This window comes from Uloborus diversus, chromosome 3 (assembly GCF_026930045.1).
Source record: "Uloborus diversus isolate 005 chromosome 3, Udiv.v.3.1, whole genome shotgun sequence".
In the NCBI taxonomy this organism is placed as follows: domain Eukaryota; kingdom Metazoa; phylum Arthropoda; class Arachnida; order Araneae; family Uloboridae; genus Uloborus; species Uloborus diversus.
The window spans coordinates 212,585,575-212,612,331 of NC_072733.1; the positions used below are offsets into that span (position 1 = coordinate 212,585,575).

Sequence of the window (26,757 nt, forward strand, 5' to 3'; positions counted from 1 at the left end):
CTGAGTCGTGAAGACTTTCCCATAATACAACAGGATATGTCCCAAAGTACAATAGGATGTTGTACCTTGGGACAGCTTGGAACTTTTACTTTAAATGACTGGCAATATTTTATTTTCAAACTTTCTGAATTAAAAAAATATATATTGCATAGAAGTATGTTGGAGTATTTTAATGTGTCTTTTAGATTTTAAATTTGATTCAAATAATTGACGTTAAAAATTAAAATATGAAAAGTGTCCCAAGGTACAACACTCTCCCCTATAAGTTTTTTAAATTTGTCCAAAATTTCATAAATGAAAACAAAAATGTATTTAATCTGATTATTGCTATAACTTAACGTATTAATATTATTTTTGAGGTTCGCTCAAAAGAAAAAAATAACAAATATACATCATTTATTATATAATTATATAAACATGCAAACACGGAGCCGGGCACCCCGGTATGCGCACCCCGTACACATACACACTCACAAATGTTACCATCGTGCATATTTAATGTAAATGTTGCAATATTATTTTCTCCTACCTCTTAAATGCAGTTTTTTTAGTTTCGTTTCTTTCTAAAAGCTTTTTTTTTTCATTTAATTTTATTTTTATTTTTAAATATTGCTGCCTGCACCACAGTTTGAGTGATATTGGACTGCTTTACATGTTCCATTAATGTTTAAAGCTTATTCTTTCAATTACTTTTCGAAAGTTTAAACGTATCAGCGAAACTATTCACAATCTTTCACTATATATGAACAATACATAAAATAAGTTTGCTCATCAATTGCCCCATAAGCAACAAAAAAAAAAAAAAAAAAACTTTTGTCACATATGCTTAAATTTTTTACTTAAAATTCAAAAAAACAAATAAACTCTTTGTTCTTAAAATTTTGATATTTTTATTTAGCATTCCTTAATTATGATCATCTTCGAAATAATCATAGTTGATTAAGTGTTTTAACCTCAGTAATCGTCGTCTTAACTGTAAACTAATTTTATAAGCAATTGTTTATGATTGAATTTAATAAAGTCAATTTATTTAAGATAACAAGCTTTGTTGAATATTTTTGAATATTATGGTTATTTATAATGGTTTTGCATCTATTTATTTAGCTATGACTACTACCCGCACTCCAAGTCATAAATTCATATGAAAAAAAATGTCATAAAACTTTTTAAATCAATTGCTTTCTCCCTTAAATTCAGTGCAACTTGTTCTTTGTTAAACTAATGTCAAATAAAAAAATACACTTGTTCTGAAAGAAATTCTTGAATTTAACTTTCCACTTAAGTTGAAAAATTTGAAATTTAAGATGACTTCAACCCGACCCTATCCACAGATGTTTTGTCTGACGGGTTGAGCACCTGCTCAAATAATGGGTCTTTAGTTCAATCTCTTTTATGTTGAGCTTTTATTAATGTGTTACTGGAGGGAAATACACATTTAAGTGGTTGTTTTCTAGAAATATATCCATGTTTCGCATGCTTTCAGCGAATTTGTATTAGTGTCAAAATGACGATAAACCATCAATCCTCTGAAGTATATTTCCTCAAATGCAACCGTAATTAGTTTCAAATGATCCAACTTAATTTTGATTTCATGCAAAATCAAACTAATGGACGGTAATTAATACTGAATGTTTTTATTTAAAACTGTACATTTTATTAAATAATCAATTCTATTGTTAAATAATTGGAACGAAAACAAAAATGAAAATATGCAATTCTTAAATTACATGAACGATAAAAGACTAAGAAGGCATTTCAGATTTACAATCCTTTCAAAAGAAAACGATGATGATACAAAACGATGATAAATTTTTGCAAACAAAAGGAGGGTATTACATATCTCTCCACATTTTTTATGTATTTCATGGCACTAACATACAACAGGGCTGTCAAAAGACAAACAATTAGCTTGTGAATGGTCTGAAATCGTTTTTATATCATATGAAATTTTATTGACGACAGCATACAAATGAATAACGTACTGGATGTCCTGAAAAATAATGACTGTTTTAAAAAATTTATAACAGGAAAACGATATGATAAAAAAATAACTCTTGCAGAAAATTCATGTGGTGGGCCGTAAATTTTCGTCCCTGAGTTAGTAATTTTAGTTGGACAATTTTCCAATAGATGGCGCTGCAGATAGTAAGCCCGTACATCAAAAAATATATATAGAAAATTGCATCACAATTTCTCACAAAATGTTTTAATGAACAAAATTTCATAACAATACTTTCAAAACGTCGGTTGTAATCACATGTCGCTTTTCGAGGAAAAATCGGTGAATTTCTTTTCTTCTTTTTTGACTTACAGGCCCACTTTGTGCAGCGCCATCTATTGAAATATTTTTGAACTAAATTTTGGAACTCTGAGGGGAAAAAAACTTACCTCCCACTACATGAACTTTCTGGCAGTTTTTTTTTTTTTTTTTTTAATCATTAACCGTTTTCCTGTTATAAATTTTTGAAAACAGTCAGCCTGTTTCAGGACACCCTGTATACAATAATTACAGAAAGTAACAACGAGCTTAAAATTAATTAAAATCAATATTCAATATTGTACAGCTAGTATCTTCAATGCTGCTACGGTATTTCAATATCCGCTTCAAATCAGATAGCTTTGAAAATGCAATATTCAAAAATGAAGCAAGTATAAGTTTTAGAGAAAAATCAGGGCACATTTCTTAAGGGAAGAAAAAGCATGCCTCATGCCTTTTCATTTTGCATAGTACGAGTTTTGTCACTTGATTCTTGAGTTATTACTAGGCATAAAATGTGGTACTGATCTTAATTAGTTATTTCCTAAATACTTCATTATATTTCGTACTAGAAGAAATGTTTGGAGACTTCTTGATTTCTTATCTCATTTTACTTAAGCAAATAATTAGTTTGAAGGCAGTCAAAACGAGAAAAAATCGGCGAAGGATTTTCGTTTTCTTCCTTATGATGAACGGCAAGGTAATAACAGTTTACTTCTTTTACTAGCAGTTAATGAAAGTTAAAATTATACATTTGAACAATGTTCTTTGTTGCACATTCGTAGTTTTATAGAGTTATTGTGCAATTGTGAGGAATTTTTTGAAGTGTGTTCCTTCACAACTCGATTATAGCTCCTTCTTTTATATATCTATGCATCTTTATTTCATATATTATCAAATATATGAACGAAATCTCTCTCGTCCGCTCACATCAGTTTAGGGAACAAACGAAATGCTTCATTTCACGAACTGCAGAAAAAAAAAAAAAAACTAATAAAAGCGTTCCACCAATTCACAAAAATCTTCATTCAAATTCACTCATCATCAGTATTTTCATGGGCAGGACTGAGAGTAATCTTGTAGAACACTTTCTTTGATGAAATCCAGCTGTACGTGTTGTCAAATTTCAAAACATCTGAAAATTTAAAAGACATATTTTCAGGAAGGATAAATGTTAAAAATTGTCACCGTTTAAAATTAAGATTCATACCAACATACATTTTTTTCTAATTGAAGATAAATTTTGAAATTTTATCAAGTTAAAAAAATGAACAATGATGTAGGTAATTAACGGTTTTTTTTGTGCGCACGCAGTATTAAATAAAGGTTTCTCGCATATTATTCAAAAGTTAATTATTTTTTGATAACTAAAGTTAAATTTTTCATTTCACATATTTTGTTTCTTATTCTTATATAAATATGATTTGATAATTTCTTCGCTAGTCAACAATTTCTCATGCACGTTTTAAGATGCTTTACGCTTACACATCATTTGGATTGTTTCTGATTAAATTGTAAGACTGTTAGATTTTCAATAATCATCATACAGTATACAATAGCGAATTCACTGATCGAGTAAAGTTCCTGACGTCACCAACAATGAAACTCTAGCCACGGCATGATATTTTGATAACATTTTTTGGTTATGTTTGACATGCAGAGAAATGCTTTATTTTGACCAGACAGAACTGTATCCAGTAGCTTAACTGTTTTACTGATAAGACTTTCATTTTAGGAAAATGAAGAAACGCAAAAGTGGTCAACAATGAACGCTATCTATTGGAGTTTAGGGTTAATCCACTGGAGTTAGGGTTAAAATTTTAACCGTCAAATTATCACCAAGTTGGCAACTGCTTTGTTCAAATGTAGAAGCAATTTTCATCCGTCATACCTTGACGGGCGATTTTCTAGTAACAATAATAAATGTTATAAAATAATCTTTAAAATATTATTTTCTTTTTATTACATAGCAGAGTACTATAACAATTGAATACGAAAACTCCAGACGGAAACATATTTTCAAAGCAATAATACATAGAATAAAACCTGTAAAGTTGCCCACTCGTATAAGTTGACCACCCTTGTAAGTTGATCGCTATTTTCAGGCACAGAATTAGATCTTATCATATAGTTCAACCTCTATAAGTTGACCATTAAAGTAGTGCACCGCAAGTAGTCAACTTACACCTCTTTCACTGTATTATACGTCTGGATTCCGAACATGGGCGATTTAGCGACAGGCTTTCCTTACAGTTAATATGAACTCGGTGTTTTATATCACAGTACTCGTGAAATTCAGCTTCAACTGGTTATCTTGATCGATGTCATATGAAATGTATATGAGATCGATGAGAGCGATCATATGAGATCGATGTCATATGATCGATGATATGTCATGTTTATTTGAAACCATACTGGCTTCAAATTTTAAGAGTACAGTGAAACCTGTGTAAGTTGACCACTTGCGGTGCACTACTTTAATGGTCAACTTAAACAGGTTGTCAACTTATAGAGGTTGAATTATATGATAAGATCTAATTCTGTGCCTGAAAAAAGCGATCAACTTAGACAGGTGTTCAACTTACAAGGGTGGTCAACTTTACAGATTTTACTGTACTTTTCACATGGACATTTGGGTGGTTCAAAAATAAATGTAAAAAAAATTCTCCTAGATACCAGGACACCCCTTAAAATTTTTAGACTTGTGGATAGTAACATACTGGAAGAATTTTAGCTTCTTATTCCAACTGAAAGAGGGTGCTCAACCCCCTCCCTCAAATTTCATCCGTATGGGGAGGGAGGGTTAAAAATACATTGAAATGAAAAAATAGCGCTACATATTATAATGTACACGAGTATTATGCATATACATTGCAATAAAATAATTATTTACAAAAAACAGCTGGAGAAATTAAATGTTGTTTCTAAATTTGTGACATTTTTTATGCTACGGCTAATGTTGAATTGAGGGGTCATTGAGCACCGTCCTAAAATTTAAGTAAGAAGCTAAATCTTTTACAGCATAATACTATTAATAAGTCTAGAAAAATTAGGGTGTGTCCTGGACTCTTGCTGAAAACAAAATTAGATCCACCCTAATGGACATGCTTTATTCAATGTGTATCATGATCTCTCTCTTTCGACATAAAATTAAATTCCGGGAACGCCATTGTTTAACATCATATTAAAGCACTAAATTCACAAAATAGTTTCAGGAAAAATTAGGGGAACATGGGGCAAAGTGAAATAGCGGGGAAAAGTGCAATGATGAAATATTTACTCTGCTTTTAGCTCCACTTATCTGATATTATTTTAACTATGTTGTAACATATGTAGTCTATTCCAGCCAGAAAAAAAAAATACCACCGAAGTTAAAAGCATTTGGTAATGTAGGCAATTTAAAAAAAATGATACTTATATTGTAATATTTTGTTGTAAGTCAAAAATTATTTTTGTCACTATAAAGTGAAAAAGTTCTTGTTATTAACATTTTAAATATTAATTGAGACCTCCTAATATTCAATGCCGTACTAATTTAAATAATATTAAGCTTATTTGTATTTTACATAAATTGTACAATTAGTCCAGTACGTACGGGGCAAAGTGAAATACTTTGTTGCATTTACTCACTCAATCATTTGATATAAATCACTTTCGTTTTCATTTATTAATTAATTCATTTTCGTTCCTTCCTGTAGTAATTCCCTAATTTATTTATTCATTCACTTATTTTCTCATTCATTCATTATTTTACTCGTTCATTTATTTTTCTTCATACATTAATTTATTCATTTTATTATTCGTTTATTGTTTCCTGATCTTTTCATTTATTTATTCAACCTTTTATATACTGATTCCTTTGATCAAAAATATGTTTTATAATCGAATAGAAAATATTTTGTTAGAAAATTATTTTATTTTTCACTTTGCCCCATGAAAAAAAAAAAGTGAAAATTTTCCACTTTTTTTTTAAAGACTCAAATTTGCTGCCAAAAATAAAAAATACTGTTTCAACGCAAGTTTCATTATAAAATACAATGTTCTTTCTTTACGTACTGTAAATTGCTAAACAAATTTCCGATTTGATCATTTTGAAAAAACTCAGTCATCTTAACCATTCGACTTTGCCCCACATTCCCCTACTTGTTATCCAAGACAGAACTAAAATTCTATTTTATTTAATCAAAATATTAAATGAGAGTGGTGGTTCAACAATTTTGTGTTAAAGTGAGTGTGGAGGAAATGAACTTTGCTTTAAGAGACAGATTTGATTCAGGAACCAGGAAGAACGGTTGGTTCACTACCGATGTTTATCAGAATATATATATATATATATATATATATATATATATATATATATATATATATATATATATATATAGAGAGAGAGAGAGAGAGAGATATAGATATATATATATATATAAATAATTTACCTTTTACAAAACTTTCACTTCTAAGATACTTAAGATGAAACTTTTTCTGTTCGGGGAAACCCCTTACTGATTGACGCACTCAATGCTCTGGGCAACGGCATAAAATGAATAATATTGAAATGAACAAATACTTTGGTTCTTGAACCAAGGTTTTTTTTTTTCAATATTTATATATTTATTTATTGAATAACTATTCAAATCCTGACACTCATTAACCAAAGACAATCAGATGTTATATGAGCAACTAAAAAATAAAAAGAAAACCTCTGTCTAACTGGCAACATTTTACTTAATAAGGAACAATAAGCCTAAAGGAAACTCGAAACACACTTACAAACTCCTGGTTTCTCACAAATGAATGTCCCGGATTCTGGAACAAGGTGGCAGAATACTTTCTCGATGGGAACGAGCTCTTCAAGCTCTCCATTGTTTTTTCTGTAGTAGAAACCGATAGCAATATCTTTTGTTGGTGTCTCGAATGTCCATTCCACTTTGATATCTTTTTCCTTCACCGCGATGTCCACGAGACAAGACGATTGTCTTGGAACTTTTAAGCATATCACGCCTTCCTCCTCTTCCAGAGATTTTGTCGAGTTTTTCACCACGTAGTTTTCCGGCGGAACGAAGCCACCATAATGAATCTGAGTGTAAAGATAATGAATCAAAATCCAAATTGTTAAATACTTTCTTCACATATAAGCATGGGAATAATCAATATGAATAATATTTAATGAGCAGATTAAATTACCCCCTTAAAATGCCGCATCCACTGTTTCAAACAAAGGGTACAGTCATTCAAGGTATCTTTGAGCCAGTCCGGATTTTGTGCCACATCATATTTTGTTTATCATAGTATATTTTCATATCATAAAGAGCAGAAACCTTATCTTAAGACCTCACTAGCAAGAATGCATCATCGTTTTTTTCCCTCAGTCAAAAAAAACTAAAAAAATATGATACAGCGCAAAGTTATCCCCGGCTTGCTCAAAGATACCCTGAATGAATGTAGATGGTAATGATGGTAGATGGTTTAATACCTATTTAATAGAAATTATTATAAAAGTAGTACCTTTATTCCAAGTATTAACCGCCTAGCTATAACAAAACATCAGATCAGTTTCGTATCATTCTAAAAAAGTTGTTTCCTGGCAGAAAAACAAGAGAATTTATGATAATTTTCGCTATTGACAACAATGAAGATAAATCTTTGTTGGTAAAAATTTTGTCGCAGATATTGTTTCTTGTGGGGTTTTTTTTTTCTTTCATTTTTTTTTAATCTGGTAAATCTGGTTTTTAATCTCTTTTTTTTTTTTTTTTGCTGTAATCTGGAAAAACTTGGCATTGATTCCATTAGTTTTCTTATCATAATTCTTCTTTTTTCATTCAATGGCCGCTTTAGTATCTGAAGATCCTAAAGAGTAACGACCGAGTGCGGAGAAGTCTAGTTGAAAATCCAGACGTTAAACCATTGAGAAGAGATAAAATGAAGGGAGTGAAGACTTTTTCATTCGTGAAAGAAAGACCCCAAATCACGTGATAGATTTTAAAGAAAAGCATTGGAAGAAATCACGTTTCCTTCGCTAGTTTCAAGCAAAACGTCTCAATCATTCGTCGTTGTGGAGTCACGTGAATTGAGCTCTTCGTCCAAGCTTTTGCATAGTCAGTGATTTGACTAGCTCCCTCCATTTACTAATACTACCTGCTCTAAGCATCAAACCAATCTCGGAGGCAATGTAGACAGACAGTAGACGATCAAGCTAGCAGGACAGTTTCAACTATAATAGTCCTTCGATGAAAAGCTACAAGGAGCTCGGAACTCATTTAATGTAACAAACAGCATCCTATACGAAAGAAACCAATCTGATAATAGGAGGACAAGTAGTTTGAGCTTACTACTTCCCCGATAACGAATTTCGCGCCCTAAACACGTAAATGAACTGCCTGGACTACTGGCAAAAGCTTTGGTGTCATGAGGATCCTGAAAAACTGAGCTTTTCTGGAGCCTGACGAAGGATGACGTGAAGCAGTTCTACCATCTATGTGACGTCTGTGCGACCCCTAAAGAGAGAGAGAAATAAGACTGAACCTGGAGAAACTGCATTGTTTCAACGTTGGTTTCCCTGTCTAGCGAATTGTGATTGGCATTCTGCTATAGATACTGCAAATTACTGCTACAAAAATTGCATTCTCAATTGCAAAATTGCCATTTTGTAAAAAAGCGATGAACTATTTTACAAAATGGCCTGATGCATATCTCATTCCGGGGAAAGAGGCTTCCACCTGCTCAGAAGCTCTACTCCCAAGCTATGTATGGATGGAACACCATTACATATTCATTTCGATGAAGGAACAGACATTCATATCATTTCTGATGGGTTCAAGAGACTATGTCAAGTTTTTGATATCTACAAAACTCAAAAGATTCCATTACACCCACAACCAGATGACATGGTTGACAGAATAAACTGCGCCATCCTAAATAAACTTTCCCATTTTGTCTCCAGACTAGATGCCAACAAGATGAGTACAGGAAGTTACATTTGTCCCTTCGCAGTGCTGTCAAGGAGATTACTGGATGATGAGATTCCTCATCTCAGATGTTTTCAGTTCGTGAGCTTTGTCTGTTTTGTAAGTTGCCATTCGGTCACCCTCTGGATGAGCTTTCATTGCGTGACAAAAGTGCTCCCAGCATCTACAGGACAGGTGTGAAAGTCACTATAGGTTCATTGAAACAGAACAGCATGACAACAGAGCGAATGAAGATCCGGTATGACATAGACTAGAGAACTCCAATTATATAGAGTGGATAAGTCCTACTTTGGAATTGATTCTGCATGAAGTTCTTTCTCGTAAGCTGCAGCTGTATTGTTCATTCAGTCATGATTTGTACTTGTTGACCGTACCTGTACGCGTGACTCTATGATCTCGCCCGCAACAAGTACAAATCATTCTTAAAATACATACGTTCGTTTAAGACAACTGTTTAGGAAATTGATACTCGTACTTCGTACATAACGGTTCCTCATATTCGAATACATGAAAATTAAAAGCCAAAGTTGAGAATTCCGATAATAAAGAGCAAATATATGCGTAAAAATATCACGTCCGTGCAAATAGGTTGAGCCGAGCTACGACTGTCCTTTACCTTAACCGTATCCACAGAGAAGCTATAGAAATAAATAAATATCCGAGTTTAATAGAAAATGAGAAGTTTTGAAAACAAAAATTATAGACTTCAGTGCATCAGAATACACAAATCAGCTATCTACTTAAGATGAAAGGAAATTATTGCATCAGAAACTGTGCGATCATATTACGCTCAATGCAGAACTTTACGACCAGGACGCCCTTGAATATGTAACCTTAAGAAATCTGAGCTATCCTGGATGGACCACGGCTAAAATAGCCAGTCTCTGGTCGCCTGCAGTAAAACCGTAGTTCTTATATCAGTGGCGAACCTAGCATGGGCGACACCCAGAGCGGTAATTTTTAAATTTGTAGCCTTAAAAATACATCTAACTTTTTATTTTCCAAACTCTTGCAATTTAACGTTGGCTGTCACCCCCCCCCCCCAGACGGGGACCCGGAGCGAATTGCCCCCCCCCCCCGCCCTCCGTAGCGACGCCACTGCTAAGATTAAGATGCTAATTGAAATGAATATTACTTTTATTTAATGTAATTTTTATATCATATTTGGCTGTTTCTTAGTAAAAACGTAGTTCGTAGGAAAAGTAAAATTAAAAAAAAAAAACTGTTTGTAAGAAGTACTATTTGTTTCAAAATAAATGACTAAAACACGAAAACGTGTGTTTGAACAAAACACGAGACTAGGTTTAAAAAAAAAAATCTATTTAGTGATTTCAATGATATCCATTTATAATCGAGGCAGAGATACGCTACTTCTGAATTGCAAATGTGTGAAGACTCTAGCAATGAGAAGAAATTATCTTTTATACATAATAGATATAATCCATTCCTGAAGTTAGGGTATAAATTAACTGCCTCAGACTATTTTTAGTATAACTGAGACTTCTGATTCGAAAATCATTTGGAAAAATGTATCTTTGTAGCTGAAACATAAACAGATACTTATGAATCTTACTATGGTCTCGCATCTCGGATTTCCATCCGGATCCGTTCGGTTTCCACCAAGATACTTGGGTAAGATATCTGCATCTATGTCTTGCAGGAGAGCCTTTTTGTAATCTGAGAAAAACAATGAATGATTGAGTTTTTAGATAGCAAAAAACAAAAGGAAAACGCATTCAAAATGTCGAAGAAAAAGTATTCTACACTGTTAAAAATTCAGGAAGATTTTCTGGTAATTGTTACTGTAAAATGGCGAGCTAACGCATCGCTGATTTTTACGGTAATTTTTACCGGAGAAATAAGCGATTCCAGCGCCAATTGGTTGCTGCGGCCTACCAAGGAAACCGTAAAATTTTACAGTAACGTTTGATTTTTACGGTAATAGTTACTGGCAACACGGATACCAGTAACAATTACAGTAAATTTTCCGGAAAATTTTTAACAGTGTATACAATTTATACTATTACATACGAAACAACATATAGGGTAACGGCACCAGTAACAGACATGCTTAAAACATCACTCTCGGGTTAACACAATTTTCTGAACCTTTTAATGTATTTAGACTTTCAAAACTATTTTTCTCTCATGCATCTCATCTAACACTTGGTTGCTTCTGAATCATCTGAATGAATAAGTTTATTCTATTTTTATTTGCTCAATTTTGAAAAAAGGTCCGACCCCCAGTAACAGACACCGACAATAGGGAAGTTTTCGATTTTTCAATTTTATTTTTATATGATAGAGTAACATGTATGAATATCACAGGTGAAAAAAATTTTGCGATACGATAAGTAGTTTTTTTTAAATTAATTTTTAAAGTTCAAGCCCTTGTGACGTCAAATGGCATAGGAAGTGACATCATGCGCTCTTCCGATAGGAGAGAAACGCTAGCGAACCGGTTCCCATGTCATGGAAGAAACCGAAGAACGGGTATTCGACTTCGAAGACGAAACGTAAAAGGCTTATCTCCTCGCATTAAACTCCTCGCGTTTCTGGAACATTAAACCTCTCATCCTCTCAGAAATATTCGAATATCATCATTGGTATTATTTGAGGAAGATTATTTAGATTGTGCTTTAACGAATCCGGTCTCCATAGTGTGTTCAAAAGGATTATTGAATTTCTAAAAAATAAAAATATCAGCGCGCTCAAAATGTCCCTAGCGAAAACAAGGGATCTTCGGCTGAAGGCTGCCCATTCGCGCCCTGTGACGTAGGCTCGTGACGTTTCAGAAGAGCGCAGTTTTGCGCGTGGATATTTAAAAATTCATTAAAAATCAACCACGGTGTTTTAAAATTCGGCGATGGTGAATTTTTTAGTTTTGAGGGTCAATTAACAATATCCAATAGCCAAAATATGAACATTTAATAGGCTGCAACTTCCCTATTCTGATGATACCCAGTAACAGATAGGATGAGGATAATAGGATGAAGAAAGGATGAGTAATGGACAGAATTCCCCTCTTCACTTCAAAATGTGCAGAAGTTCTTTATTTTTAGACCTAAAACCTTATTAAATGCAAATGAACATGAAACACTGGCAGACCTTGTGGTAGCTGTTCATACCCTTCCACAACTGTCTTGTAAATATACAGTGAAACCTGTGTAAGTTGACCACTTGCGGTGCAGTACTTAGGTGGTCAACTTAGACAGGTGGTCAACTTATAAAGGGGGTAATGATTTTTTTTTTGTAATTCTTGCACCATGTATTCATTTTTGACTATTTGACACCTACTCTTTCTAGTCAACTCACTTTCATTGTTTAGCATTACTTTGAAACAATAATTTAAGATGTTATTCAAATATTTTTAGAGATTATTTTCCCAGAATAACGTATAATATGCAAATTAAAAATTTCAGTAAATCGATCAAAAAAAAAAAAAAAAGTGTTATTGTTTATGAAAAAGTTACTCATTTTATATTAATAGTTCCTAAAAATTTATAACTAATCAAAAATTAAATTTTTTGCTTAACAACAAAAGAAAAACAAGTTTGGAGAATAAAAGGGTTCTTAGTAGTTTTCTTTTGTGGTTAAACTCAAAAGGAGATTTAGTTATGCTGCTGTTTCATTTAGTAGGTAAAATTCTGATCTGGCATCAAAAATATTCTTGAAAAGCTATAAAAAAAATAATAAAAATAATTTTCTAAATAAAATTTAAAATAATAAACCAAGTGGTCAACTTACGAAGGGTTTTTTACAATACTCCAAACCAAATTTGGTGTTCATTAGTGGTCAAGATAGACAGGTGGTCAAGATAGAGAGGTGGTCAAGTTACAGAGGTTTTCCTTCATTATATAAGATAGGACAATTTCCGTTCAGGACAAAAGCGGTCAACATAGAGAGGTGGTCAACTTACAAAGGTGGTCAACTTCATAAACTTCACTCTGATAACACTAGATGGTAGCACTGTATTCATGAGTCGCAGCACCATCAGTTTTATCTACCTAAAATTCTTATTATTTAAATCGAAATTTACAGCTGTCTGTTACTGGACCCTTGTGTATTACTGGTGCCGTTACCCTATACTATTTGACTTTATTTAAGATAAAAGCAGCTATTGTTGACAAGTCACTGGTTTCATTTATAGTTATCTTTTGATGCGATGAAATAGCCTATTACACACGCTTTAGAATAATCGCTAGTTACTAATATGGCTAAGAAGGTGAATCAAAATGTTGTCAATTTTGCTTACATACACCAATAACTGATGTGATATGAATAACTAGAACAATTATCCTATATGCATCGTTCAATAAATATTTATAGATTGATAGGAATTGGTTTTTTAACGAATCATGTTTTACGCACACACAATAGTTTAAGGTTAAAAAAATTAAAACGAGCTGATGTGTGCATCACATGACCTCCTTTTACTCCAATTTAATGTCATTTCCCCATTATTGGCAATTTTAATGTGATTCAATAGTTTACTCTCTAAATATCACCAACAGTGGCCAAATTGAAACAGATTTAAAAAAAAAAACGTCAAATTTGTCGCCAAGTTGACGACAAGACTTGGCGACCAAAAGATTGTCGAAATATCGCCAAGTGTCCGCCAAATTATAACACCACTTGAGTTTACATCGAAATTAACAATGATTTCCCCCCAAAAAGGGCCAAAAGACCCCTTTAGAAACACCCGAATGCAATCAAAAAGGGAGGTGCACAACTAGACCCCACTAGGAGTCTTTTACGAAAAAAAGGAAGCATTGTGTTCGCGAAAAAAATTTCACCAAAAAATCGGCCTTAATTTCCATTTTGCTTTCCCCCGAATGAATATTGATTCTTCTTTTCAACCCGACCACATGTGGATACATGCCTATGAACGTATAGACACCTGAAGAATCCATTTTGACAATCCCCGAGTTAATTACAACGAGTTTTCTCGTGACGTTTGTATGTAAGTATGCGCGTATGTACGTATGTGTGTATGTATCTTGCATAACTCAAGAACAGTATGTCCTAGAAAGTTGAAATTTGGTACATAGACTCCAAGTGGGGTCTAGTAGTGCACCTTCTATTTTGGTTGCATTCGGATGTTCCAAAGGGGGTCTCTTACACCTTTTTGGAGTAAAATCATTGTTAATTTGAATGTAAACTCAAGCGGTGCGAAAAAGGAAATATCGAACAGTATCAGCATCAAATTTGGTGTTATATTCAAATCCACTAATTTCCTTGTTGGTACTTTTCGATTATTTTTATTCATCTGAAGAGGCAAATTTCGAGTTAGATGCTTGAAAGGTAAGTTATCAAGCAAAAATTTCACTTAAAATATATTTCAGTAATAAATACAAATTAAAAATAATAGTTTTTGAATGGTTGACTATTTTTCTATTATATATCATTTTAAACATAGGATAGAAAAACGAAAATGAAATTTCAGTAACATGTGTGAAAATGAGAAACGAAAAAATAGCGCAACAAAAAATCAAGAACCGAAAGTTCTGTAAAGACACAGAAAATTTAAAAACGGAAAAATAGATCAACGGAAAGAAGATAAATGGAATTTTCGTTAAATCACGGAAAATTTATAAATGGAAGAACAGAACTAAACGGAGAAATGGAACTTCTGTTAAGTCACGGAAAATAATTTAACGGAAACGTAATATTTACGGCAACTTTGCTGCCGGTACTTTATCCGTTATTTTCAGGATTTTTTTTTTTAACAGTGTTCAACACGAAACTCACAGACAGGTACCAAAGCCTAAGCTTTTACCGCTCGTCCACAGAGGTCGGTTTTCGTTTCGCTAATATGAGTTTACCTGTTCTGCGCCGATTCTGATTTTTTACGCATGCGCTTTGAGTATCGTGGAAACCATAGTGCAAGGTTGCTCCAAGAATTACGGTTTTTAAATCAATTACACTACACACTTCAGAATTCTTGTAACGTTACACCCATTAATACTGGTAACCTGACACAGGGGCGGATCTAGAGGGGGGGGGGCATGGGGGCCATGGCCCCTCCCAAAGCCTTTTGATTGTAGGAATTGTTTTAAGGAAAAAAAAGAAAAAAATATTATGAGAAGATAACAAAATTTAACAAACGTATTTTACTGAAAAAGAAGTATAGGCCTTAATGGGGCGATAAATTATATCCCTATCCTCAAAACAAAACTTTTATTTCCAAAATTTTTCTCCATCTTTTACATCATTTCTTGATTCCAACTGCAGACACTTGGACGATCTCCAAATGCTGCGGTTCTCAGAGTATACCTATTGTTCACAAGACCAAAGAGAGCCTAAATTTTCGTTTTTATGGCTTTAATTTCGAAACTGGGAAGAGAACCCCCTTTTCCCATGCCCTTTCACAAATGCCTTGATATGTAGCAAAAAATTGTATTTCAAGTCTTTTATTTTGAAAAAATGTCAACGGAAACTAGCTTATCCAGCCCTTATCACTTAACTTGCTTAAAAGCAACTTAAATGTTTTTTTTTGGGGGGGGGGAGGACTTCAATTACAACCGAGTTTTGATAGGACCCTCTCCCTCCCTAGTTTATATCGTAATAATAGCTTTAAAAGGAGGTTTTTTGGAGGAGCTCACTATTCTTCCATTCCTTTCTAAAATATGTATAAATATAGTTAAAAATTGAATTTTTAGAACCTCAAAGGCAAAATATTTCCAGAAAGGAAGAATTCTAAGCACCTTCACACTTCCTTTAATGTAAGCAAACATTACCTAAAGGTGCATTTTTAGGCTGGACAGCTGAAGAGTTAGAAGAGCAGCCCTCCTCTTCGAACTTCTCAGTGTATAATGACAGAATATTTTGGTTTCTAAGCTTTATTTTCAAAAAGTATTTTGGGGCCAGAGCCCGAAACCTGATCTTTCTTCGTACATCATCAAAAATAAACAAAATGCGTTTTTTCATTTTCAAAAATGACTCGGAAATTTAAATTTTGAAACATTTTCGAGGGAGATTCCTAAACCCACCCCCTCGCCTAATGTCTCGTTATTCCGAAAATTGAGTTTTTAAAACTTCATTTTAATAAAATTTCTGGGGAGTTATCAGGGCCCAATTTCCCAATAGGCAGAGTAGGCAGCTGCCTAGGGCGGCAAATTTACTATTATAATATACATTTTTTGAATTAAATTGTTATTCTTGAACGTAAAATATTAGCATTCTTTCATTTTCCACAGAGACAATTTTTTTTTGTAATTTAATAATGATTACTTTCACACATCTTATGAAAGTCAAATGTTTTTCAATCGTGGTATTTGCCGAATCGTCAGCAAAATTTGCCGAATAAAAATTTTGTGGGAGATCACTGTGATCATTTCATCGGGGCGCCTCAGAATGTGCAACGCCATCATTTCTTCATAAGTTTGACAGTTTGAATCTAGGTAGCACTTTTTTACGTTTTTTTTTTTTTTTGAGTCAAGGATATTTTTCTTCTTTTAGGGGGGGGGGGGGGGGGGCGGAAGATTTCAAATTTGCCTAGGGGCAGCATGGAGCTAAATTCAGCCCTGGGGAGTTTGTTCAAAAATTTCGGATGGCCCCTCCCAAGACAATCGGCTGCATCCGCCACTGAATATATTTTTTACAGTTGTGAGGCCGTTGGATTTTGTTTAGTGAAAGAAAAAAGTTCCAAGCGGGGGAGGGAAGCTTAAGGAAATTATTTTAGTTTGATTCCGTTCTTGTTTTACTCCAATTTTTCGAACATCTGCTCTCATAAATTTGTTGATCTTGAGAGGGCAACAGCTTTATTTTAAGTACAAGAAATTTCAAAACAAAAGCACATACCATTGGAAAGCTATGCTTCTTTTTACAAAACGAATTTGTTGAAAGCTTTCAATTCAACTAGAACTTGAATTATTACTGTATTTAGAAACCCCCCCCCCCCCCAAATAGGGCCGTTTTCATGGACACTTTCGACCCGGGAAAAAACCTGCTTTTCACCGCATTCCGGTTATTTGCGGGGCATATGTGGATTTTTTCTCCTCCTGCTTACTTCTGGGAGCAAAGCGGAATTTTACCCAGAATGCATTACGCGAAACAAGTTCGTCTACTAGCCGCTAAGGATGCTGGGTAAAAACTGCTTTCTGTGGCACAATGGGAAACCTCTTTTCACATGGAAACAAGGAATTTTTCAATCGGTTTTTTGCGGAGCCAGAGCGGAGATTTACCGGGTCGAAAAGTGTGTTGTGAACGCGGCTAATGAGATGATATGGAATGAAGTGATGGTGGCTCTTTGACTGTTGGTCCTCCGAGCAGGAAAAAGAAACAGCACAAGTCTGTATTTAATGTTTGTATTTTCGAAATGGATGTGCAGTGATTTTTCTTGCTCAAAACAAAAGGAAACTTTAAACAGTAACGTGTAGATTACAAAGTTCTTGCTACTCAGAATGCTATGGTGAAATTAAAAAAAAAAAAAAACAAAAACTAAAGAAGAAATTCTTTAAAATCTAAAGAGTTCGCACTGTATTTATAGTTCGTACCGCGTACGTGGTAAAATTCATTAAAAGGAATATTTTTGTTAGTTCATTTGATAAAAGAAAAAAAAATGTGTGTGGGGGAGGGGGGGGGGCTGGACATATGAAGCATTCTAAGAAACCCTGCTATATTATTGCCACTTCTTTATATTTAAAAAATGAAAACTGCCCATATGCAAATGGCACGTCATAAGGGTAATTTTTCTGTGTTTGGAAATCAAGAAGGACTGTTACAGAGTTCTGAAAAAATTTCTCGTTTATGAAAAAAACAAAAAAGAACTTACCTTTGCCAAACACTTTAAACTTTTTCAATGTGTTTTCTGATAAAAACGGTTTTGATAAATTGAGAACCAGATTGAAGTAAGTAGGAACTAGAAAAAAAAAGGAAACATATTTAAAACCTTTTATATTTAGTGAGTGTTTACATAATTTTTTTCTACATGATAACAATTTAGTACGTGGGCTAAATTGCTTCAAGATACCATTCTGTATTTATATAAGTTTTCTTTTTCTTGCCACTGAAAACCAGACAAAATAAAATCTACTTTGCTCCAGTAGATTAACTACACTACTGGCCATAACTGTTTCAAGTTTAATAAATCTAATATTTTAACAGGAATAGAATAATTTATTTACTTTTTTTATGTTAGCATGTTAAATTAATTTTCAAGAAGGACCTGGTTAAGTCACTGTACCAAAATAATTAATTTAATTAAAAAAATGGCGAATAAAAATGTTCAGGTTATCAAAAATTGTAATCCATTTTTATTACCCGCAATAAAATGAAATAAAGAAGCAATTCTAAACTTCTTCTGAACAGGAAAAACAATGAATGATTGTAATTGAAGTGACTGGCATTTAATATGTTTATGAGTCACTCCTGGCTCTGATTATAGCAGCCACTCTTTTAAACATGAAATCCACAAGATTTTACAATACTTCTTTTAGTATTTCGAGAAACCGAAATTTACTTATATTTCTTTAAACTTATACACCACATACACGCTTTAAAAACAATTCAATTTATTAAAAAATATACTATTTTTTAACTCGTAACCGAAAAAAAGTATGATTTCTTAAATTTGCAATACTTTCTCACTAGTAGTGTAGGTTTAATTTTGAGCCACAGTCCTTAAATATAAGATATGAACTGATATTTTCCCATCTTATGCATCGGTTACGAAACGTCACATAATGTTAGCAAATGATTACTCGAATTATGTTACATTTCCCTTTTGTTTTCATCAAAATGAGAAACAAACAAAAAATAATTCGTTAAATTGGAATTTAAAAAACTAAATTGGAAACCGTCAAATTTTTCCTTTTGAGCAATCAAGAACACATTGCTTTTTGATCTCACTTCGTCCTCTGGCGGCGCACAGTGTGGCATAGTGGGCAAAAATCCACCGAACTCGCGGGTTTTGAGCTAGGATCTTTTATTATAACTTAAAATGCGGCAAAATTCTTCGACTATTTCGTAGTGGTGCTACAATTTTGAATTTCTTAACCCCCTAAGCCCCGCAGAGCTCAGAATGAACCCAAGTCGCGATTTTGAAAACTAAAAAGTATGACCATTTTTTTCCTTGATATGTGGCTCAATGCTTAGTATAAATCGAGGAATCGGATGATAAAACACAACTTTTGATCACTGCCGGGTGTTAAGAAATGCTTTTTTCCACCGTATAAGTCATTGAAAACATGATTTTCCAGGTTTTTCCGTTGAAAAAATGGGTCTTAACGGTCTTCACACATCTCCCGCGCAAGAACAAATATTTATTTAAACTCTAATCTACAAGTTTTCAATCATTTTCCAAAGTTCAAAAGGTAAAAACACCCTAAAACACCGAAAAATCGCTCAAAGTTCGAATTTCAGCTCGAGATCCTACCATTGTCTTTGGGAATACATCTGTGCAATAGCGGCAAGCAGCTTATTTTATGTATATACATTTATATGTATACATTTTGGGAATAAATCGTCTGTGTTCGAATTAAGACTTTTACATTTAGAATTTCCGAATGCTTTTGATGTTTTTAAGAAAATTTAATGTATTAAAGTTACAGTTGAGCAAATGTGTGTTCGCAATATTAGTATGTTTGTCCAGTTTCCTTGGATTAATCGTAATATTCGAATTCTAACAGGTATGTTCACTCTCTTACATAAGTATACAAAATAGAAAACTTTGTCCTCTGTTATATAAATAAGTATTTAAACAAATTATGTAAATTACATTTTTTTTAAAAATTAGTTTCTGTGTGTAAGACCAACAAAACAATATAAATTTTAATATAATATCTATAAAACTTTATTATAAAGTTAAAATAACGTCTTTACTGTTTTTCATACTTCTAAAGTGAAATCTAATGGACATATATTTGTAAATATGTGTTTTTTAAATTACATAGAGTGAAGTAAAATCATATAATTTCATTAATCTTTTCAGCCCTATCTTAAATTTAGCTTTATTATAACTATAAATGATGTTGTTAAAAACAAAACTGGGGCTAAAAGGGTTCATCTGAGCATTAATTGTTTAGTTTAAAACACATTAAAATTTTAGCATGTGTTTTTAGATTTTAAGTTAGAATTCCAACAAAAACACTGACGTAACCTGTTACAATTCAAATATTACGATTATTCCGAGGAAACAGACAAACAGAGTCATTTTGCATCTACACATTTGCTCAACTCTTACTAATATACTAAATTACTTAATACATTAAATTTTCTTATAAACATCAAAAGTATTCGGAAATTTTAAATGTAAAGGTTTTTATTCGAACGCAGACGATTTATTCTTGAAATGTATACATATAAATGTATACATATAAAATAAGCTGTTTGCCGCTATTGCACAGTTTTGTTCTATTCTCGTGGACAATGGTAGGATCTCGAGCTGCGATTTTTCGGTGTTTTAGGGAGGTTTTTACCTTTTGAACTTTGGAAAATGATTAAAATGTTGTAGTTTAGAATTTTTTTTTCTTGCGCGGGAGATGTGTGAAGACCGTTAAAACCCATTTTTCAACGGAAAACCCTGAAAAATCATGTTTTTAATGACTTATACGTTGAAAAAAGCATTTCTAAACACCCGACAGCGACCAAAAGTTGTGTTTTATCATCCAATTCCTCGATTTATACTAAGCATTGAGCCACATATCAGGGAAAAAATATGGTCATGCTTTTTAGTTTTCAAAATCGCGACTTGGGTCCATTCTGAACTCTGCGGGGCTTAGGGGGTTAAGAAATTCAAAATTTTAGCACCACTACGAAATAGTCGAAGAATTTTGCTGCATTTGGAGCCATAATAGAAGATCCTAGCTCAAAACCCGCGAGTTCGGTGGATTTTTGCCCACTATGCCACACTGTGCGGCGTAAGAACTAAAGTATTATCTGTAATTGGTTAAACCGATCACATGAATAAGAACTTTAATACCTTTTTAATCGCAGCGACTTTTCAAATCATTTGAATATCCTAGTGTACAAATAATAACACAACCTTGACTTATGTGTTCATTTCAATATTCATCGGAAATTTAGATCTATTTTTTTAAATAAAATTTAAAACTATGTTAAGACCTCCAGGAACTAAACAAAATATCTTTCAAACGCAAGAAAAATAAGTTTTTCTTGATCGTGGAAATTTAATTTGTCGGAAATGACTATATTCAAGACTATTATTTGTCAGTCCTACGTCGAATACAAGCTGTTATTCGGGCAAAGGGTGGCCCAACCCCTTATTAATGAAATATTTTTATTTTTTTGCGGGTGTTCCTATTATTTTGCCCTATACCTGTAAAATATTTTCTTGTGCTGCAGTCATGGCGTCTTCTGTTGCTTTAATAGGTCATCAATTGTGGCGTATTGATGCGAGAGGGTTGCACGCAGAGCTAGTGTGTCTATTTGCTGGTAGCAAAGGACGGATTTTATTCCCCAAAAGTATGCACAAATATTTTAAACTGTTTGTTAAATATATTTTTGCGAGCGTGGTTGACAAAAATACACCAAAGATAATAAAAAAATTTTGAAAAAAAATAGAACCGACTTCAAAATTGCTCCAAAAAGTGAAAAATAATTTTATTCTTTAAACACCATCGATAATACTTTTAAACATAATTTTTGAAGTTGGCGCAAAAACGATCGATAAAATCATTCACAGCCATAACTCAACTACAAGTATAAATTTAACCACGTCCAGTTTCTTCACTACCACATGCATTACGCATTGATGACAGCATATTTGAGTAACGATATAAATGTTCCGTTCCTAAGTTTGGATGATTTTTTGATAAAAATATGAACGAAGAATGGTTACAATGGATTTTACTTTTTGTTTTTGCGCCAACTTCAAAAATTATGTTTAAAAGTATTATCGATGGTGTTTAAAGAATAAAATTATTTTTCACTTTTTGGAGCAATTTTGAAGTCGGTTCTATTTTTTTTCAAAATTTTTTTATTTCATTCTTTTTAGTGTAAATGTAGATATTTCAGTAAAAGTAAGAAGTTACCAAGTAAGAAGTGCGGCTCTATATCACTGTATTGCTTTAGAAAAGCCTTTATTCAAAATTATCATTACAATTACTATTAATGTTACAGTTATATGGCACCAAACTTTTATAACAATGAGTTTCATATTGTCGCGCAGATGAAGATAGCGAAGACAATGTGAAAGCCAAATGAAGCGAATACTCGTTAGTCTCAACTCGAGATCTTTATTCAGAACCACGAATGAACGTTACATCTCCTTATATACAACTTGAAAAAGTGCTGGAACTTTCCAGACTTGAAAAGATACAGAAATTAATAGAACATTCGAGAAAATACCGGAAACAGTGGAAACGAAATTTTAGTAAAATTCACTTTGTCCTAGTCGGGATTTGAACCCGGGTTGCTCGTGTGGGAAGCGAGAATTCTACCACTGAGCCACCGTTATCCACGGATGAAAAGTGCGAACTTCGCTACAATATCATTTTAATCATTTAATAGGGAAATTTACTGTTTTTTGCCCATAACTTTTTTTCTAAAGAACAAATATGGTCAAACAAAGTAATGGGACCTAAGTTGAGCCATCCTCTATCCATTAAAAAAAGAATCATCAAAATCGGTTCACTAGGTGGGACGCTATGAGTGGACAAACAAAAAAAAAAAACATACATACGGTATGAACTGATAACCGCCTCCTTTTTGAAGTCGGTTAAAAAGAAAGTCTTACCGTTAAGGAAGTATGTTGTTTTCATTCGTTCGGGATAGTTAGCTTCGTATAACTTCAAAACCTCATTCAGCATGTTTAAAGCTGCAAGAGAGTAAAGGAGATGAGTTAAAATATGGGACTAAAAATGAGCAAAATTGAATGTATTCAAATCGATGAATAATATATAAATACTTCGATTAAATATTGTGCATTACTTTACTTTAAAAAAAAGCTGAAAATATATACAGACTCAAATAGAAAAAAAAACTAAAATCGAACAAACTTGAAGAAGTAGGAGCACTTATTAAAGATCAGTAATGTTATTACTAAGTAGATTTTTATTATCTGCGAAAAAACTACAGTACTTGTACCTCTTATGTAGAAATAAAATATGTATAGTAATAGTTTACCTGCGCATTGAGTAAATTTTCAAGCACTGATAAGATGCAGCCGTCTATATTTAGCAGATATAAATTTCTTGTATTCAACTTGCTCTCTTAAACATTTTTAACGTTACTAAAGTTTACTTGACTTGGTAAAAAAAAGCACTAGTTTGAAAATTTAAAGGAAAATAAATATCGCAGCGCAGAGTTGATATGGCTTTAATTACTGTCAAACTTCAGACGTTAAAATGATTTTGTAGACGACGTTTCTTTATCGTGATGTTTTGTAGAGCATAGAAATACTGATGTTCGACACAGGCTGTTGTGATTTTCATCTTTTGAACAAAAGTTGAACGTGAACTATGCACGTAAGCCGCATGCTTCAGATGTAAACTCCCGATTATCTACGGAATAAGGTGCCACGGCATTTGCGAAAAAGCGAATTTCGTGGATAATCTGCAAAATCAGTGAAAAACGGTACTAGTGCGTGAAATAGCTATCACTTCTAATAATACTGACCTGCTAACTCATTTCACGCGTAAGTAGTGCAGATCTAAAATCAGAGTGTAGTGCAGATCTAAAATCAGAGTGTAGTGCAGATCTACAACCAGTAAGTAGTGTAGATCTTAAATCAGCTGATTTCAGATCTATACTATGAGTATAGATCTAAAATCAGCAAGTAGTATAGATCTAAAATCAGCAAGTAGTGTAGATCTAAAATCAGTAAGAATAGTAGATCTAAAATCAGTAAGAATAGTAGATCTAAAATCAGTAAGAAGTATAGATCTAAAATCGGTAAATAGTGTAGATCTAAAATTAGTAAGTAGTGTAGATATAAAAATCAGGTTTCAACTGGTAATGTAGATATAAAAATCAGGTTTCAACTGGTAATGTAGATATAAAAATCAGGTTTCAACTGGTAGTGTAGATCTAAAAATCGGTATATCAAAAGCAGTAAGTTTGGTGTAGACTCGGAAACCAGGTTTCAATAAGGCAGGTTTCGGTGACCTTGAAAGGTGTGACTTTATTAGAAGGGAGGAAAAAGAAATATATATAAATGTTTAGAAATATATTTTTACTTGTTAATCAGAAAGAGTGCATTTATCCACATTCAGTTAACTATCGGCTAAAAAAATTGTTTTGAAATAAGAAGGCCCGTGGATAAACGAGAGTAAAAACTGCATAAATCTGCAACAAATCCGGTGAAACGCCCACGTTTTTATATTCTCGAAATAGAAAGTGTTTTAATGTTTTTTTAATGTTTAATGTAACACCTGAAGTCTGTGCTAAAACTGAAAGCTAACATTTCAACTCATTACTGTGATTCATTATTGTCTTTTAAATTCTCAAACTTACCTTTAAAGAGATGCTATACTTGCACTTGATTAATGAACGAAATAATTAAATAAATGTAGGGGAATGTGGGGCAAAGTGAAATGGTGAAATATTTTTTCTGCTTTTAGCGCCACCTACCTAGTAATATTTAAACTATGTAGCAACACATGTAGTGTCTTACAAGCAAGAAAAACTTACCTCTGAAAAATCAAAAAATATGTTTATACCAGCAATTTTTAAGAATTGATACTCGTATTGTAATATTTTGTTGTAAGTCAGAAATTATTTCTGTTACTATTACAGGATAAAGTTCTTGTTATGAACATTTTTAATTTTAATCGAAACCTACTAATATTCGGTTCAGTATTTATTTGTTTAATATTAAGCTTATTTGTATTTTAAATGCTTTGTACTCAGTTATTCTGCACGCGGTTTAAGTGCACGCGGGGCAAAGCGAATGGAGCAAAGAGAAATAGTTAATTTCATTTACTTATTCAACCTTTTATCAAATCACGTACGTATTAATTAATTAATTATTTAAATTACCTTCCTTCATTTAATATTTCCCTTATATATATATTTAATCATTCTTTCACTTATTTTCTTATTAATTCATTATTTTCTTAAATTTACTTTTTTTCATACATTAACTTATTTATTTATTTGTTCATTCGTTTATTGTTTCATTTCCTTTTCATTTACTTTCTCATTCATTTATTTACTCATTTATTTGATCAAAAATATCTCTGACAATCAAATAGAAAAAAAATTCATCAGAAAAAAAAAATCATTTTTCACTTTACCCTATGAAAAAAAGTGACTATTTTCCACCGTTTTTCGAAGGTACAAATTTACTGCCAAAAATAAAAATAATGTTTCAATACAAGTTTTATTACAAAATATACTGTTCTTTATTTATGTACCGTTTTTTCAGAACAAATTTCCATTTTTTTTTTATTTTGAAAAAAAGTAAGTTATCTTAACTATTTCACACTGCCCCACATTCCCCTACTAACGTTAAGTTTTAGGATTTTTTAGGAGTAGAAAACGAATTCATAACTTCGCTGAAATCTTCGCTGAATACTGGTTTAAGCATTTTTACTTTTAATTTGGGAGGTTATTGCAATCGAATCGGATACAAATCATGTTTTCATTTTGTATTATCTTTATGAAATAATGAAGTATTGAGTGATATCCAATATTAAATGCCTTTTATTTTGAAAGAATTAGTTTTATTTTAAGATTCAGGGAATCAATCAAGCATGAACTGAGTTTAGATTATTCCGTAAGTAAAGACCAGCAGGTTTCGTTTCCTACGGATGAAACAATAAGAATCGTCAACAATGCAATGTTTGTTGCGTTCCTCATTCATATTACAGTAAAACCTGTGAAATTGACCATCCTTATATGTTGACCACCTGTCTAAGTTGACCGCTTTTTCCAGGCACGGAATTCGCCCTATATCATATAAATCAACCTCTGTAAAGCCTTGGTTTCCTAGAAGCGAATCGCCGATCTTCGACGTCGCTCATCGACGTAACGCTGAAATCAAAGTCAAGTTGATTCCGACGTGACCACTCAGAACGCCGAATTGGCTCGGGCGCGCATGAGCAGAAGAATCAAGTTTTCGCCTCGGCGAGGAACGACGCCGACGCTAAGCGTGTTCGGCGAAAACTTGATTCTTCTGCTCATGCGCGCCCGAGCCAATTCGGCGTTCTGAGTGGTCACGTCGGAATCCACTTGACTTTGATTTCAGCGTTACGTCGATGAGCGACGTCGAAGATCGGCGATTCGCTTCTAGGAAACCAAGATTTTAGTTGACCACCTGTTTAAGTTGACCACCAAAGTAGTGCACCGCAAATGGTCAACTTACCCAGGCTTCACTGTACTGGCTTCTTACTTTCCTCCGATAGTTGCATTTCAAAAAGTATCTCTTGTAAAACGATATATTGCATAGTTGGCAAAGCAAATAAAACTTTTAAAATTGATTCATCTTTACTAATAATAAAGCAGAAAGTCTCTCTGTCTGGATCTCTCTCTGTCCGGATCTCTGCCTGTCTGTCAGGATCTCTGTGACGCGCATAGCGCCTATACCGTTCGGCATGTTTTCGTGAAATTTGGCATAGAATTGGTTCGTAGCAT

General features: G+C 33.0%; 1 protein-coding gene across 2 annotated transcripts in view; it reads right to left on the reverse strand.

Moving 5' to 3' along the window:
• Positions 1-1,621: 1,621 nt before the first annotated feature.
• Positions 1,622-26,757, reverse strand: part of LOC129219420 (SEC14-like protein 2) — a 218,835-nt gene continuing 193,699 nt past the window's right edge. For both annotated transcript variants that reach the window (XM_054853817.1, XM_054853816.1), the window contains 5 exons: positions 22,919-22,999; positions 17,996-18,082; positions 10,793-10,896; positions 7,025-7,331; positions 1,622-3,392 (listed from right to left, as the gene is read on the reverse strand). In XM_054853817.1, the coding sequence (XP_054709792.1) occupies positions 3,292-3,392; positions 7,025-7,331; positions 10,793-10,896; positions 17,996-18,082; positions 22,919-22,999 (680 nt within the window). In that variant the 3' untranslated portion in view covers positions 1,622-3,291. The remainder of the gene's footprint in view (positions 3,393-7,024; positions 7,332-10,792; positions 10,897-17,995; positions 18,083-22,918; positions 23,000-26,757) is intronic.